Raw genomic sequence first — 18374 nt, 5'->3', positions numbered from 1 at the left:
ATTGTTTTGAATAACAGTACAGTAACAGTACAGTAACAGCCTTTTAATGTCCCACTGCTGGGCTAAGGCCTCCTCTCCCTTTTGAGGAGAAGGTTTGGAGCTTATTCCACCACGCTGCTCCAATGCGGGTTGGTAGAGTTAGAAAAACATTAATACAGTAGGTTCAATAACAATAATATACTTAAGATTCTCAAAGACGTTAACTAAAAACACCTTTACGCTTAATATGGTAATTAATTTAACTTTGTGAGCGCACATATACACACGTATGTGTTTATATGTTCAGTTTAATAGTCGTACATTTTTATGCAAATTGTTTCTTTATAACTTTAACTTGATACCAGTGTTTCATTATAAAGGAAAGAATTTTCAAAATAATCTCATTTACTTTTTTAGGTTATTATCGATAATTCGATAAGTAACAACTAATTAAGCTAAACAATACAATTTGCAACACGAGCATTATAAAATAAGATATTAAATTCAAACATAATATAAGCATAATTTATGACACTTGGAAACAACATAAATAAATTTGGAATATTCTAGAAAACGTGAAGCTAACTTTTTAGAAAAAAAAGCTACATACTTAATACCTTACATACATACATAGAGATAGAAGCGACTTCTACTCGATTGTAATTACGTATTTATCGAGCTAATTTCTTTAATAAAATTAAATGAAATGACAAATAATTATGACCATTTCAATTTGACCGGCGTCAATGTGAGGGATGCAGATATTTCTCAAAACTCTGTCAGTCATACAACATCCATTAGACACGGCTACTCTATTGCATGCTGTGAATGTGTTTTGTTTCATCACAGCACCCATGAAGATGTGGAGAGCACTGACAGGCCTCATCACATTCACGTTTTGGAGACTCCGACTACGGATCCTGCTAATTCCATCTATGGAATAGCTCTGCTAGCAGCGGTTGGCGCTGCTCTTACAATGGCGATCATCGGCTTTGCAATTGGATGGTATACGTAAGTACAAGCGTACAAAACAAACAAAATTTATCGAAATATTATAGTCTGATTTCGTTGGTTAGATATTTCTATCACAAACAACGATAACAAAGCATTCAATTTTCTGTTTAATTTTGTTTCATGCATTGTTATGTTTGATAATAAAATCACAATAAACCATGTCGATGATAACCACCTTAGTTCAATTCAATTTCTATTGATCTTTTGGCGGTAGACTATTATTTCAAATGACCAAGAAACTTTAAGTCCTCGGTATAATTATAAAAGTCATCCTAATAATATATACGCAGGACTTAGTAGTTGAGATTCGACGATACTTTGTCATTATAATATGTAATACAGTTGTTGTGACTAAATTGTACGAGGTTATATGTATAAGATATTAGTTAGGATTTGAGCTTTTTTTTAAATTTCGTTTGTAAATTAGAAGTGAAATAGTTACATTGATATTTTGTCTTTTTTTTACTTGTATTGAAAAAAAAAATAGCTATTTAATTAGTTTGAATAGTTAAAACAAAATTAATTTCCTGACATTTAAAAATATTGAAAAACTGCAAGGAGCTGCAAGAAACGTCGACGATTTCTTTTAACTTGTTTTTACGCTTAAAATATCGATTCAGACGTGTTTTATTTATTAATTAGGCTGCCATTCAAAGTCTACTCAGACTGGTTTATATTTAGTAACAAAATTACATTCGTCTATATAAAAAAAATACATAATTTACAGTTGAAGAATGAATAGCATGGTATTTAATTATAAAGCAGTCGCTAGTGCTCTTTTATAAAGCATGGTGTAAGAATATAGATCAATTTCTTTAACACTTAAATTGCTGTACTGAAAAATGATTTTTCAAAGTTTTACGATATACAATTTTATTTATATTGGCGGCCTTTATACAATTCTAAGGTTATCAAGGAAGGCAAAAGCTGCAGCTGATGTGGATTATCCCGCTTATGGAGTAACAGGACCTACTGTTGACAGCTCTGGGGATAAAAAGCTGGCCCAGTCTGCTCACATGTACCACTACCAGCACCAGAAGCAACAGATCATTGCGATGGAAAGGTGAAAGAACTATCCAATTATATTCTAAGACTTAATTATAACTTAGCAAAATCCTAGAATCGTATACAAAAAATATTCATATTTCAAGGAACGGCTTGGATCAACGCAGTGGTTCCGTTTCTGACCCTGAATCTGAAGAAGAGAACGAGGAGGGAGACTACACGGTCTACGAATGCCCCGGATTTGCAACAGTAAGTAGATTAACTACAATGAGTGATTGCACCGCACTGTACCTGCCACAGCTTAGTTGTACCATCAGACCACTTGTTCGCGTGAGCGCTCTCTTAGTCTTGACATATTTGAAGAACATAAGCTAAGGGTAATGTACTTACAGTGGCATTATTTAATAGTATTTTCATTTTTGATGCGACTAGCACAGGACCGGGAGAACTGGCGCGCCTTTGAGGAGGCCTATGTCCAGCAGTGGATTAATGTGGGCTGAATATGATGATTTTCATTTTTAATAAATTATATGATTCAGTTAAGATCGAATAATGTAATGTTGCTGTATATTAATTTCGAAATATTTAACTATAAATCTTGTGAATATGTCTTTGAAATTAATTAATTAGAAATTCTTTATCGCATACTTAAAAACTATTGGTGTTTTACAGACTGGTGACATGGAAGTTAAGAACCCACTGTTCAAGGAAGAGACGACCCCCGCTACGCCCGCTAAATGCGATACGGGAAAGTCGCAGCCCCGTGAATAATCGCAACCCCTTCGCCTCTCTGGCGATATCCAACGTTTCAGCGTTAACATGCTGTCACCACTTTTCCTGATTCGACACTTTGGGACACCGCAATTTTTCATATACCTCATGAGACGCCAAAATCTCCTCTAAATATGAAAAGTGGTTGAACAGTTACGTAAACAGTGGTTTACTTTATCATCTCAAGTTCGAAAACATCATTTACTATTTCATGTTAAAAATGTATTAATATCATGAAAAACTGCATCATTGATTATTGTTATGTATAATATAACATCGTATATTTAATATAAAATTTTATATTATATGCAACAGATCTAGATATATGTTCCATTATATAAACTTAAAGTAACCTAAGATTAACATAATTCGGCAAAATATGTTTGTATAAAATGAAACATTTCATTCCACGTCCATCCGTATACGCATTTTAAAGATTTATCACATTTATTCTCAAGCTATCAAATATTAACGATCATTTACAACAACGTCATAACAATAACAATAACGTCACAAACGGTTTAGTAAATTGACTAAGTTTAACTAAAACGATAGGGAATCCCAATATGTCATTGTAAACACATTTTGTTTTAGTATTTATTTTTTAATCAACGGCCTACTTGGATTAATGGCTTGATAATAATTATGATGTGATTCTCTCTAATATCGGTGACAAATTAAAAAAACGACCTTTGTGCCACGTTTAAATTGGAAAAAACAGGTGTGTATATATATATATCAAAATATCAAATTATAATATAATCGTTATCTTGAATTATAAATGTCAATTGCTTCAATATATGTATATATTTTTTAAATTCAAATATATATAAATCTATATTTACCAAAAACTTTATGTAGTAATCCGTTTTGTCTTTGGATATATTATACAAACATTTTGAAAGAAACTAAATATATATTTAAATTAACCAATATAATTAATATTTAAAAGAACCATAAATGGTTATATAAAATAAGTTTTGAATTCATCATAATAATAAAGATATAATACTTTTTATGTATACAAGAAATATAAAAAAAATTAAAAACATATCTTCTTATTGTCGCACAATTTTAATATACGTTTAAATAAATGTGCGACTCACATAATAAATATATAAATGCACAGCACGAGTATTTAAAATATAATATGTAATAAAAATATACAAAATATATGTAATATGTACCGACCTCGTAGCATTTTGAGCTGATATGCTAAAATATTATATGTTCATCTTAATAGATATAAATTATTAATTACAGTGTGCTTAAAGATTAAATTGAAAAAGTAAAAAAAAAATACAAAATTGAAAAAAATAAAAAAATTAGGATAATTTTGTTCATAATATAATCATTTATCACCTTAGATAGTTTTCATCATTTTAAATTAATTTATTCCTAATAAATAAAACTATCTGTTTGTACTATAAAATATATTAAATATATATAATACATATATGTAGCATGTAAACAAGGGTAAAACCCGTTCTAGTAAAATATTTTTTGATGAATGTTTGCATTAAACTGAGAGAAGAAAATATCAATCGACCATTTTTCCATTAATTTACGTGATATGCCATTTACTGATAAATATTGTATAGCGGTTACAAAATGATTTATCTTCTTTTATGATTTAAATGTAACTGATGACAGATAGATTAAAATCGGTAGGTACTATTCACCAGCTATACATTTGTCAGCCCCGTTATTAGTAAGGCGATTTTTCCATAATTTATTTTATATATTGATACCTTGTCAAATTACAAAATATTTCATACCTGTGAGACTATGATGAAATATATCATAATTTGATTCTATTTATTAAAGAGAAATAGAACATGGCAGATTGATATTTTCTTTTTTTCACTGTCGCATCTAATCAGTAAAAACTTGATCTCACTTTAATCTATAGTACAAAGTTGTCTATACCTATCAGCTTACAGATTATATATACATTATATATATAATGTTTATATTTATATTATACATATATAAATATAAACATTTTTAACAATTGTTTTACGTTTACATTTACGTTTTACAAAATTATTAAAATGAATTACAACGATTTCAATATTCTATAAAAGATTTGAACGTACTATATATTAAAGACACTCACATTTAATCTAATAAATCGTTTTATTACAAACAAACGATTTTTTTAAATTCTAAATTGAAATAAATCGTTTATTTCAATTGAATGTATACAATACGTAAACGGAACCGTATTTTCAGCAAGGGTCTTTATGTAAACGGAACCGAACATTTTAGTAGCTGCAGAGTATTCTTAGATAAAATACTCACAATACAAGAAGAGCGTTTTTTGAACGTGCATAAGGTCAAGCTAAAACCTCATTGGTTTGAAAGAGAAACAAAGACGAGATAGTTCTCTGCGTAGTTTTGGGTTCGTTTAACTTTTGTACACATTCATTTGAATAAAAGCATTACTACAAGTTTGACTAGATGTTGTAAAATTTTGTTTTGTACGTGCTTATATTCAATGTTGCGCAATAGCTGCTTTATCGAAATATATATGAAATATGACGCTTTTGTGATTAAATGGTGTATTTACAATTATATATTTTATTCATTCATTGTAATTGCATAAGGACATTTCAAATTATATCTATTTACGTGTCTATAATATGGTCGGCTTTAGTAGTTCTGCTGTTTAACTAAGATCTTTATGTTATAAAATTAGTTTATTACTAAATATTTTTCATTACATACATTATTTATTAATTATTGCATATATATTGCTTTTGTATCTGCAGTATAAGCTTTGAGACATTGCTTATTTATTATAGTTGCAATATTATTTAAAGTTATTTATTTAAAACTTAAGTTTTAAATAAATTTATGTTTTGTTTGTTGTGTTTAAATATTTTTATCTTCGTTATCTTGTTATGTTTTTATATTTCCATTGTTACAATTTTAAACATCAAGGCCGACCCTTATATTTAAAATATTAGATCACTTTTGGTCAAATCAATAAATGTTGTATCTATTAGTAGCAAATAGTGTTTTATTTTCTTATTTAATGACCCCAACGCCTAAAAATAACCCTATATAAATTTAACGAAAACCATTTCCAGCGATTCAAATTTGTTATAATAAAAAAGGAAACTAAATTATTTTTTCATATCTGCCTCTGAGGCTGATGATGGTCAAAACCTGGAAATAATGAAAATACATTAATCAGACAGTTATCTGCACTATCACGAATCGTGGAAATGTAAAAACATTAAGCTCTACTAAGGCATTTGTTCACAGTTCTACTTCCGGGAGTCATGGCGAATTGCATAGACACACTATTCAATTTGCCATGACTCCCGGATATCAAAAATAAAATTGGCAAACATTGTAGAGACTTAGAAATCGAATAATTGAAATACATTTTTTTTAAATCGCAGCTTATCTAATGATAATTTTATGTATAATTTTATATGAAGAGTTTCTTTACTTAATTTTGATAAATAAAATTAATAGTAATTGATAAATAAAAAGCAGACAAGAGCAAATTATATAGCCCACTGGCTGACCATTTTTTTGTTGTCTTTCACAATGTCACAATATTCGATTATTGATATTGTAAAAGAATCAATTCAAGTCTGTTTGATCTATATAAAAATTTTGTCAGCCAGCTCCCTAGACATATTTATAGCATATAAATGTTTGACAGTAAGTCAGAAGATTATGTGTTAATAGTGTCTCTAAAAATGTGTATTTAACAGGGATCTTACATAACGAAACATAGTTATATGAACGGCCACATCTATCAAAGCATTACAATTAGAGCACTAAGAGTTACATGAGACTATAGGCTTTGTGTGATAATAAAACAAAATAATGTCAGTAAGATGGATTTTTAGCGACCGACACAGATGTTTATGTGGCTGGCGTCGCTGCTTGACTCCTATAAAAGATTCGCTTGATGTTATAATACTGCAAGATGATACTTATCGGTAATGGTAAAAGGTAGCAAGTTAAAAAGTAGTGAATCATTTTAAAATAAATAATCCATTTAAACTTTCAAGAAATATATATAGCACAATGTAATACTCACACATATTTATAATAAGATAAGTAAATACGGTAAACTATACTAATAAATATTAAATAAATATATATAATGAGATAATTCAAAACAGATACTAAGTTCTAACGTCTCAGATTGAAGATTTGATTAAAAATAAATGTTTTGTGGCCAATTTGAAAATCAAAAAATTGTTTGATTTAGATTGTTTGATATTTAAGGGATACAGAGCTTGAAAATATAATAAAACAATATGTTATGGACTAAAGAAAGAAAAACGAAAATTTTAAACCACATAAGAGATGATTGGATAAGCAAAGATATCGTCGATGGAATAAGTCAGAGGAACTTTTTATGGACGCAATATAAAAACAAGCCCGACAATGAGTATGTAAAAAATCAATTTTATTCAAAGAGAAATGAAATAGGTACGTTGATACAAAATACAAAAGATACATACTATTACAAACTATTTACAAACAACGCAAAGAATCCTAATAAAATTTGGACCTTAGTTAATAAATTATGTAGTAATAAAATAAGTCAAAGTTGTGCTCCCTCTAAAATAATAGTAGAATCAAAAATAATTTCTGATACAAACGATATTTAACAAATATTTCGCAACAATAGGTTTCCTCTTAGCAAAAAGAATACCAACACGACACCACAGCATCCTACACACAATTAATACAATCAATGAACATGAACTTGTAACATTCAAACCGTGTAGCTTTTGTGAGATTGAAAGACTGATAGGGGATCTTGATTCGAATGCAAGTAGTGGTATAGATAAGATTAGCACAAAAGTATTGAAATGTTTATGTAATTTAATATCAAAATGTCTGGCACGCTGTTTTAACAAGCTTATGTCCGAGGGACTATTCCCAGACTCATTAAAGGTCGCAAAAATAACACCTATACACAAATCTGGATCTTTAACAAACCCAGAAAATTATCGTACAATATCTGTGCTACCTGTTCTCTCAAAAATCTTAAAAAAAATAATTCACAACCGCTTAATAACGTATTTGGACTCTTTTGATTTCATTACTGAACGACAATACGGCTTTAGAGCTAGAAGTAACACCACTGCTGTAACTGTAGATCTAGTAACAAAAATAAGACAGAACCTAGATAGAAAGAACATAGCTCTGGGCGTATTTATCAACTTAAAAAAAGCCTTTGATACCGTAAGTCATAAAATCTTATTACATGAACTTCAAAACATAGGTATCAAAGGTACTGTACTAGAAATGTTAAAATCGTACCTAACAAACAGATTGCAAATCGTCAAAATTGGTCATATACAAAGTAGTGCTTTGCCTGTCACCTGTGGTGTTCCACAGGGCTCAATTTTGGGACCACTTCTCTTTTTAATTTATGTAAACGATATTGCAACTTTGAAACTAAATGGTCACCTGACTTTGTATGCAGATGACACCTGTTTATTCTATTTCGGTAATAACATAAATGATATAATTTCTCAAGCTCAACGTGATTTAGATGTTTTGCATAAATGGTTCAATCAAAATCTTTTAACTATTAACGTTTCCAAAACTTGTTACATTGTATTCAAAACTAAAAATAAAAGGATTGCACCGCATGTTCCATTAACTATTGACAATTTTCCAATTGAGCAGAAAAACTGAAAAATATTTAGGGTTACGAATAGACAATCACTTAACTTTCAAATATCAAGTAGATTACATTAATAAAAAACTTTCCTCTTTAATTGGGTCATTAACAAATATTTCAAAATGCTTACCTAAAAAAATAAAGTATAACATCTACAATTCGCTAGTAAAATCGCATTTATTGTATTTAATAGAAATATGGGGTAATACTAGAAAAACAAAACTGCAAGAACTACAAAGAAAACAAAATAAAATTAATAAAATACTTTTTAGATATCCACCTTTGACATCAACGACTAAACTTTACAAAGAAACAAATATTATGAACTTACGACAACTTTATGTATATAATTCTTGTATTCTCATTAGAAAAATTATTAATAAATCGATACATTCAGAATTGTCATTTATAAAACAAAGCAATAAACGTAACACCCGTAGACCAAGCTTATTAGTACTCCCAAAAATTAGAACCAAATTTGCAAAAAAAAATATAACTTTCGATGGAGCACAACTATATAACAAATTACCATCTTATGTAAAAAATGTAAGCTTAGTTAACGGGTTCAAGTCTCAACTCTCAAAATATATTTTAGAGAATACCCACTTTTGTACCGATTAAAATACACACATCTATTTTACTATATTACATTCCGTTAACTAAGTATCTATAAGGCGAATATATTTTTTGTCATCTTTACATTTATCATACTGTTCTCATGTAAGTGAATCTGTCTTTTTGAGAATAAATTCTTAAACCTCAACATCATTCCGTAGTTCGATCGCCTGTAAATTAAAGAACTTTTCAAAGAATTTAGTCGCATCGACAAGTAATCAAAGTGTTAGATTTTGATTAATTTATTTAATAAAGTTTTTATTAATTTATTTAATAAGGTAAATGTTGTAAACAATAAATTATAAAATGAACTTCAATTTACTCGAAAACACAACATGCACTAGAATAGTGTAGATGCGCTTAGGCATTACTTAAAATTTTATTTTTATTATGCTAGTTTTAAAAAATGAACATGGGTTTATATGTGGTCTCCGTTGTTACAATTTGCTTAAATTCCTCAAGCAAATACTCACTATCCACATCAATATAGAAAAGCTTATACATAAAATCTAATACAAATCTACGAACTCGTAGAGGCAATTCGAAGTACTTAAGTCGATGGCTATAGCTTTTTAAGTGTTCTCTCATACCATAACATAAATATATTTTCTCATGATTGTAGTTTATTAGTATGCGATCCCAAGAACACAAACATTTCTTTTATGTATGATGGTTTTTTTAAACTATATAATACACAGTGCAGAAGAGAATCATGTAGTTTCTGATGAAAACGTATAGCCACTTAAATTTTGAACGAAATTTTGATATATCCTAATTTTTTCGGACGACAAAAATAAACCGGTTCGCAACATATTGAAGTCGCTCAAGTTGATTGAGTTAGTCTTCATTTTAATTAAGAGAGCATGCAGTTGCTTAATCAAGAAATTCAAAGACACAAATGTCTTTCTAATTACTTCTCTGAAACGCACTAACTAGCAACTTACATATCCACAATCATAGTCTGCATTTGTAATACTTATTAAGTTTAACAACAATTTGACTCGAATTAAGACCATTTTGTTTAATAATTTAAATAATATATTTAGAAAAACTGTTATACTAAAAATATAATGAAAATTTTCGTAAATATTTCTATACGAAACTTGAAGGTTGTCATTGAATCGCTACAGTGGTTGATGTTCTGAAATCGCGTAGGAGTCTCCAGCCTGTGTAATGTTTAGACTTTTCACCAGATGGAGCCTTGGGTCTTGAAAAGCTTTCATATAATCTACTCCGATGAAACTACACCAATGTATAAAGCTTATAAATAGGTTCAGCTTTACAATATCGTTCATAGATGGTGTTGTAACTTAAACTTATTTTAGTTTTCATATATTACATATCCTATCACATGAGTTGGTGGTATCTACACAGACGTGCATAAAGCCACCTAGTAAATACTAGATTATATCCCCTATTAAAATAATTTTGGGGTGAATATGGGGTGAAGATACCTTAAAATTCCATTATGCTATTTATACATAGATAGATTTAAGAAAATAAATAACTTAACTAACTAAATAACTTAAATAAATAAACACTTTACAGTCTTTAGAAATTAGGAAAATTTATAAGAAAAAAAATGTAATTACTGTTAGTTATTTGTTAGTCTACACCACCAAACATACATCAACTTATTAAAATAACGCTTTATAGAGCTGTGTGACAAAGTTAGCTTAAAATAAAATCTTGAAAATATTTTTAACTTAAACTGGGAACAAAACTATTTCTAACACATACATTAGCACAGTTTCATTAGCAAAGTTTTTGGAAATAACTGTACAAAAAATAAAACAGAAAAATTTGTAAATCTGTCATCACAGTACTACAAATATAGCAGAGGTGAAGATCTTAAAAAATACTTAATTTTTTTTCTAGGTAGGCATGAGTTGATCAACACCCTGAATTAAAATTATTATTGAATATATTCTTTTTACAAAATTCCTTAATGAAATACAACGAGTTCAATAGAAATCGAGTTTTATAGAAATTTCGAACTTTCTATAAGTACTTACACTTTTACAAATCTGCACATATGCAATGTATGTTACTGTAATGTAATAATTTGAAAAAGTGAAACATCTCAGATATTTCTCTTGTCACATAAAACAATCGATGTATTTAAATTATTTTATATTTCAATTTCAATTAAATGTACACAATATGTAAATAAAGAAACGTAAACATAACCGACTTATCAGCAAGGACTTTAATTATCTGATGGTATTATAATCTTTGAAACACTCGCCTTATCAGCGGAATATATTTTTCAATGTGTATAATGGTTCAAGATCAAATGTCATTTGTATAAAAGTGAAACGAGTACGTGATATTTATCTGTATAGTTTTGCATTGGTTTAACCTTTGCATACAATCCATTGACTAAAAGCATAACTGCATAGCTGAACTTAATATTGTTACATTTTAGCGTTACACGTGCTCATATTCAATGTTGTGCAATAGCTGTATTTAATAAAAGACACACGTATGACATTTGACGCTTTTGTTATTGAAATTACATAAGGAAATAAATTATTGGCTTCCGTAGTTCTGCTATTTAACAAAGACAAAGTAACTAAGACCTTTATGAAACGATTGCTTAATAATTTATATTTAAAAAAATCAAACTACAGGTCAAACATCATTTCAATTTTATTTATTTGCAAAATTTCATGTTTCAAAGTTTAATACTATATATATTTCATTACGTTAGTTATCTATTTAGTATTACTTTTGGTTATGCGTTATAAACTTCGCTACATTGCTTATTTAGTTCCAATATTCTTTTAATTCATTAAGTTGTAGCGCAAGTTTTAAATAAATTTATGTTATATTTTTTGTGTTTAATTATTTTACTTGCTTTTTTTTAAATAATTTCCTTTGCCTAAATTTTAAACATCAAATTAATATTAGAAATTAAAATAGTTTTATATCCTTAGTTTAATTCTTGGAACTTATTTATAAGCTTTAAAATTGATGTCTTTATTACGCAGCAGCCTCTTTTGAAATTTCTTTTTTATTACATCTGTTATAGATGCCACTCTTAAAGATACTGTGACTAATTTCTTAATTTCAATTTAATACATGCTCCTGAACTCAGGCAAACCTTTCGGTGAAATGTAGTGACTTAGGTATACGGTCTATGACGTCTTTGATGCTCCTGGCTTTCTTGTCTTTTGGTTATGGCTCCATTAATCTCGTTGGTCGGATATTAAACCTTTTAAGTTTGACTTATGTGGAAGAGAAAGACCAAATAGAGGCTGAAACAGTTTGGACTGTTTCGTGTCCTGGTGAAGTCTTTCCTTCAGAATCAACTTGTCAGAGGCATTTGTCAGAGGAACACATCTTGTATCAAACTTTCACATTCCTGTCCCATTGAACATTGTCCCATTGTACCTTAGATTCAGATTGTGCACGGCTGCTTGCTATATTTGAAACAGTCGGTCCAAATGTAGGGACTATACTTGATCGGGCAACGATCACAATATGTCTCTTCTTATGGTTGAATATGAGCGAGCCTCACTTACGTCGCTGTGGAACGTATTCAGCTGTTGCAAAAGCTGTTTACATCGCAATGGATAATTTGTAAAATTTAGTACACCAAATATAAAAAATGTAAAATCTGATTACTTATCAATGGGGAGTCGATGGAACCATTTGAGTTTAATGCATTTCTTTGCTTTACTGTTGATTTCAAATTGCAGTGGGCTTCCCATATCGACGAATTGGCAAGTAGACTAAGCTCGGCGGCTTTTGCGGTTAAAATAAGATTATTTACCGATATTGTTGATACGGCCCGCCTTGAATATTTTAGTTATTTTCACAGTTTAATGACTTACGGCATTATACCATAAGGTAAAGCTGCCGCTATCAATACAATATTTGTAGTGTAAAGAGGGCTATTCACGCAATTTATAACCTAAGAGCTAAAGAACCTCTAAGACAGAAATTTGAAGAAACTAAAATATTAACTGTTGCTTCTTAATACTTATTATGTAATATTATGTATGTACGTAAAAATATAAATAATTTTGTGAGAAAATGTGAACTTATAACATTGGTACAAGGAACAAACTAATTAATTCTGTTGCTCGACTACATAGAGTCAGTAACTCTTCTGTGGGGCAATGTGTATGGTTCTACAACAGGATCCCAGAAAGCGTTAAAAAGAGCTCAGTTGCTAAATTTAAAACAATTGTAACAATCGCCTCCTGGCTTTTTTACACTTTGTGATAGAAACATGATATAAATAAAATTAAAAACAAATCCGTTGAATTTCTTTAGCTGGTTTAACTGTCAATAAGTAAATGCAATGCTTCAATGTTGAATAAAGTATTTTGATTTTGATATATACTCAATGACATACTCCATCAAACCTTGTCAAAATATCAATTAAAGTACAAAACAAGAAAATATTATAATACTTTCTTGTGTGTTATCTAGCAATTAATTATTTTCTACTATTCAATTATTTATTTCTCATCTAAGAGTAGTCAACTTATACCTACATTTCAATTTAAGTTATTTTTCTAAAGCATATTTTATTTCAATTTTTTTCGTGAGAAAGTGTGTGCAAAGTCGCTGTGTAATTTTGTTTTAGTTTAAATTTTGTTTTGTTATAATCGTTATCTATAATTAAGTCAAATTACCGGATCATATTTTGGAATTTAAAAACTCCTTAATTTTTTTAATTTCTCAACAAATCAGAAGTCATAAGAATTTTTCAACAATCCAAGGAAATGTAAATAAACATATATGTATCTTAACCTTGTATTTTTCATACGTAGGCACAAAAAAATTGTTTGTGAGATTCCCATTGATATTTAAAGCGAATTAATCCGTTGGGCATAAATACAGAGTCGTCATAGAAGCAATCAACTTATCTCCAATCTTTTTCTTATATAATATATCAATGATTTATTGATACATTTATAGTTTTGACATGTTCCTAACACTTTCTTGTTGAAATAAAATAAAAAACCCTTCAGTCACAATACCATCTATGAAAGATGTTGTAAAACTGTTCGTATTACTAAGTTATTAACAAGGTAACATTTCGTCGTTACCAAAACTCCATCTATTGATTGGTCTAAGCACTACACAGGCTTTGGATTATCGTGATTCAGGTCATCAACCATCGTAGTGCTTCAATACACAAACCTGTAATAGTTTTAACTATTTAACTGATACGATGCAAAACTCTAACTTTCAACTTCTAATTTGTAAAAGGTTAAATTAAAGCTTTTAAACTCATGTTTGTATAATTTCATAAGAGGTTTTTACTTATCTAGCAAGTAAAACCGAAAGTAACTCGTGGGTTTTTTTAGTTTTATTTTATAATTTTCGATATACGATGGAAAAATCCAGGAAACGAACGCTTTATTCCCAAAGTGTCAATATACTCACTAATTATATTTTCCAATTTTAAATTAGCATTACAGTCAGTAGAAAAGCTACACGTCTAAACATTGTTATATTATATTATCTTTGGCAAAGTATAATAATATTAAGCTTTAATACAGAATAAAAGAAATATTATTTAAGTAACTACGTTTAAATTATAGAGACTTAGGAAAAAACACGGTGTCCGTACTAAAGTGTAACGTACCAAAAGTTTCATCATTTATTATATTTTTTTGACTCTACTACTTTCAAAATCTCGATTACCAACGCTGGTATTCAGTGACCCACTGATTCATGAAAAAGACAGCTCGCCTGCGGGCGGTAGGTCTATACAGAATAAAGAAACATTTTATATTAATACTTTTGGTTTTTTCTTTACTTAAAATGATTTTTTTATTAAAAGAGAACAAATGCGCTTTGTACAACCTCATCTGGTTAATATTTCTTGCAATGCCAATGTATGCGGTGGTGACCACTTACCATAAGATGTTGCATTTGTCGCTTTGCCAACCTATTCTAAATAAAAAAAACAAGTAACAAAAGACCTACCTGTGTTTAAACCTTTTCCAAACCAAACAGTGTCGTAGATAGGCCTATCTAGGTGGGTGACTGCCAGGGGCACACAGGGGCAGACACACAGAAATATGCTCACACAAAATTCTTTTCACATAAAAGTAAGAACTATAAAACTAGTAGCTTAAATTAATTATACGCTTATAGTTTTTGTGTCATTTATATTCCAAAATATAAGTAATGGGTGGCGCAGAATTCAAATCTCGCCAGAGGTGCTCATGGCCCTAACTACGTCACTGCTACCACACATCATTTATACTGCGTCAATAATCAATACCGTATAACTAAATCATGATCTAAATATAGTTTGTGCCAGCCAGTTTAAGCAGTTATACATGATGGTCAACGCATTTTATAATTTTTACTTATTATGTATTCTTGTAGTCTCCACAGACGTGTCGTCCGTGCATTTGTTGTATCTAACTTTCGGTTTATAGTTTCTTCTCTTCTGGATTCTTAGGTTGATCTGGATGGTGTTCGTCCAGCCTATCGGACGTATATATAAGTAATCTCTTCTATTTTAAGCTTATAATCCAGAATCTCCATGGTAGTAGCCATAATATACTACGGTCTTTCCACTAATGAGCGACGGACATAGGTCATTAATAAAAATTAGAAAGAGACTAGGTTCAAGAAAACTGACTTGGGAAGTTCTACGTACGTAGTGCCCATCGTAGTTACCTAGGTGATTAGAGCGCATATTTTACCTTTGACTTTAACACAAACTTCACTACGATTTATTTTAAATTTCAATTAGATTATGACTATAGTCACTGGTTACATCTGATAACATTAAAAAAAAATTATTGAATTCACACAGTACTTTTTTACCTAAAACCAAATTGTGACTTTAAATTGTGATTATGTTATAGTAAATCACATTAATGTAGCGTTGAGCGCTTATCAATTATAGTTATATAGTATTATTTTATAATTATATAGTATTATACAAACAATCAGTGATTTAATGAAAATAATACAACACATTGCGAGCTAAATTTGATTAATTTATTGATAAGTAAAGTTGAGATAGACATAATTCAATATCTTATTCTATGCGACTATATCAATACAAATATGGGAACAAATATTAAAACATCGTGACGTCAAAGGTTACTGTAAATATTGTATAATATTAATAAGCTTCTAACAATATGGTATGTGAGTTAACTATTGAAGCAAAACATTTACAAAATATTAATAATATTATTAATAAGGCATTAGATGTTATTTGCATCAGACTTGCATGAGGAATTATTTCTCCCCCAACTTGTGTTGTGGAGACGTATCGTCGTCCATAACAACAGATAATCAGGATCGACTGAATGTAACTTTTACACCGGCCCGTACAACATTGAGCTAGTAGACTTCAAACTACCAAATGAACTAGTTAAAAATTATGACAATGAACTATTAATATAGCACGAGACTTTACTAATAATCTTGTTTAGTGAAATTGCTACACATGGCATACAAATACAGACGATAATCTTAGAACGATTCTGAGCCAGGTAATATTCAACATAGCTTAAAATACAACAAATCTTCCATTGATCATTTCATATAATTCTACATTGTAATTGAATATAGGAAATACATATTTGTATGCATGAAAACTATTATCAATTTTCCGACTTTCAGACCGCCCACGTCGATTTATTTCATATGGTTACACTCTAATACAAAACTATATTTTAACTAGTACCAAAAATAAACTGTAGAATATAACATTTAATTAAATCTCGTTTAATATAAGCGTTACAGTACGGAATGTGTATATACCGCTATATGATCGTAGTATTAGATAAATTGACTAATTATGACTAAGGGTAATAGGGCTGTAACAACAAAATTTTGTGCAGAACTTGTACAAATAATTCATTTTACAAATATCGCATATTCAAAAACGAAACATATATAATATATGATTTATTAAATAAATATAGAATATAGTTTGTATACCTGAATACGAGTAACTAAAGACCTCTGCCATGAAAAATTAAACAAAGAATATTAAAAATTAGGCGATGTCAACATTATTTGTATTTAAAAGAAGTGATATTGAAGATAACTTGACGAGTTCATTACAGTTTATGAGCCACTTTTTGAGCCGAATATGTTTAATTAGCCCCGCTCTCTAACTTCCAAATTAGTAAAAGATAGGTTAACATTATGTAAGAACTTAAAAAAAATACATTTTAGAAGTAATTATGTCACTTTATATTCTGAAGAAAAGACTTTATTTTTTTTTTCATAACAAAAGTTATATACTCTGTCTGTGGTGCGTGTGATTTTCACATTCAATTCAATATAAAATGAATTTAATTATAAAATTAAAAAGCCCAGTACCCTTCAGCATAATTTTGCATAAAACCACTTCCGACATATTTCGTTATAATCCATTACAATTTTCATATTACAAGCGAAATAATTATTACATTTTGATTCGAATAAATTTTTAATCAATTCATTCAGCGTATCTGAAACTATCAGTATCTTGAAACACCTAAGAACCTTCACCACAAAACGACATCTTTACATAATCATTTCAAAACTATTACATTTATATACTATATCTAATTATTTTACATATAATTATCGTAATTGGAGTATTAAGCGTGACTAACAAATTTAGAATATACATAAGACTTTGTTTGTTTGTCATTATGATTTAATATAACTTCTATATTAATAACAATTACTTCGGTAACATTGTTAGATACATAATAAGTAAATACTTATATAATAATTTAAACAAGTATTTCAATAAATTGACCGCATTCTAAAGTTTCATTTATATTCCAATCAGTTGTACGGTAACATTGAATACTTATAAAGAATATTTTGTAATACTTTGTACGTATTGTGGCAGGCGGTGACGCAGTAATGGCAGTATGTAGACGACGATGTAACTTATTATAATTATTGCTGTTATACACCTGTTATAATATAATATTATTATTGAGTAGTGAAATGTTTGCATACTCTAGAACTAGGCTTATTTTAAGACAAGAAAGTCAATTATTATTAAAACAAATAAATGATAAATTCCTTTCTGCGCATTGACGAACAAAATTTATATTTTTTTATTTAATTTTCGAAACACTATTTAAGAAAATATTGCTATTATTTCATAAATTACAATATTTTACAAGTTAATTTAATAATAAATACAATTATTGATTCAAAGTTAATTAATATTATGATTAAAAAAAAATGTCATTTAATAAACTTTTAGAAACTTGAACATTTTATCTTAAATACGTAGGTTAGTAGGCTATACAGCAATTGAATATCGGTTGTGGATATCTATTTTTATCTTTAATGTTATTTAGTAATAAGC

The 18374-nt window shown here is 29.0% G+C and overlaps 1 protein-coding gene across 1 annotated transcript in view; it reads left to right on the top strand.

The window, feature by feature from the left end:
* The window catches only part of LOC126780667 (uncharacterized), a 55610-nt gene extending 49823 nt beyond the window's left edge, over positions 1-5787 (top strand). Inside the window, exons 5-8 of the mRNA XM_050505297.1 lie at positions 829-990; positions 1901-2056; positions 2145-2247; positions 2671-5787. Of these exons, the coding sequence (XP_050361254.1) occupies positions 829-990; positions 1901-2056; positions 2145-2247; positions 2671-2769 (520 nt within the window). The 3' untranslated portion in view covers positions 2770-5787. The remainder of the gene's footprint in view (positions 1-828; positions 991-1900; positions 2057-2144; positions 2248-2670) is intronic.
* Positions 5788-18374: the final 12587 nt, after the last annotated feature.

This window comes from Nymphalis io, chromosome Z (assembly GCF_905147045.1).
Source record: "Nymphalis io chromosome Z, ilAglIoxx1.1, whole genome shotgun sequence".
In the NCBI taxonomy this organism is placed as follows: domain Eukaryota; kingdom Metazoa; phylum Arthropoda; class Insecta; order Lepidoptera; family Nymphalidae; genus Nymphalis; species Nymphalis io.
This window is presented reverse-complemented; position numbering and strand designations above follow the sequence as displayed.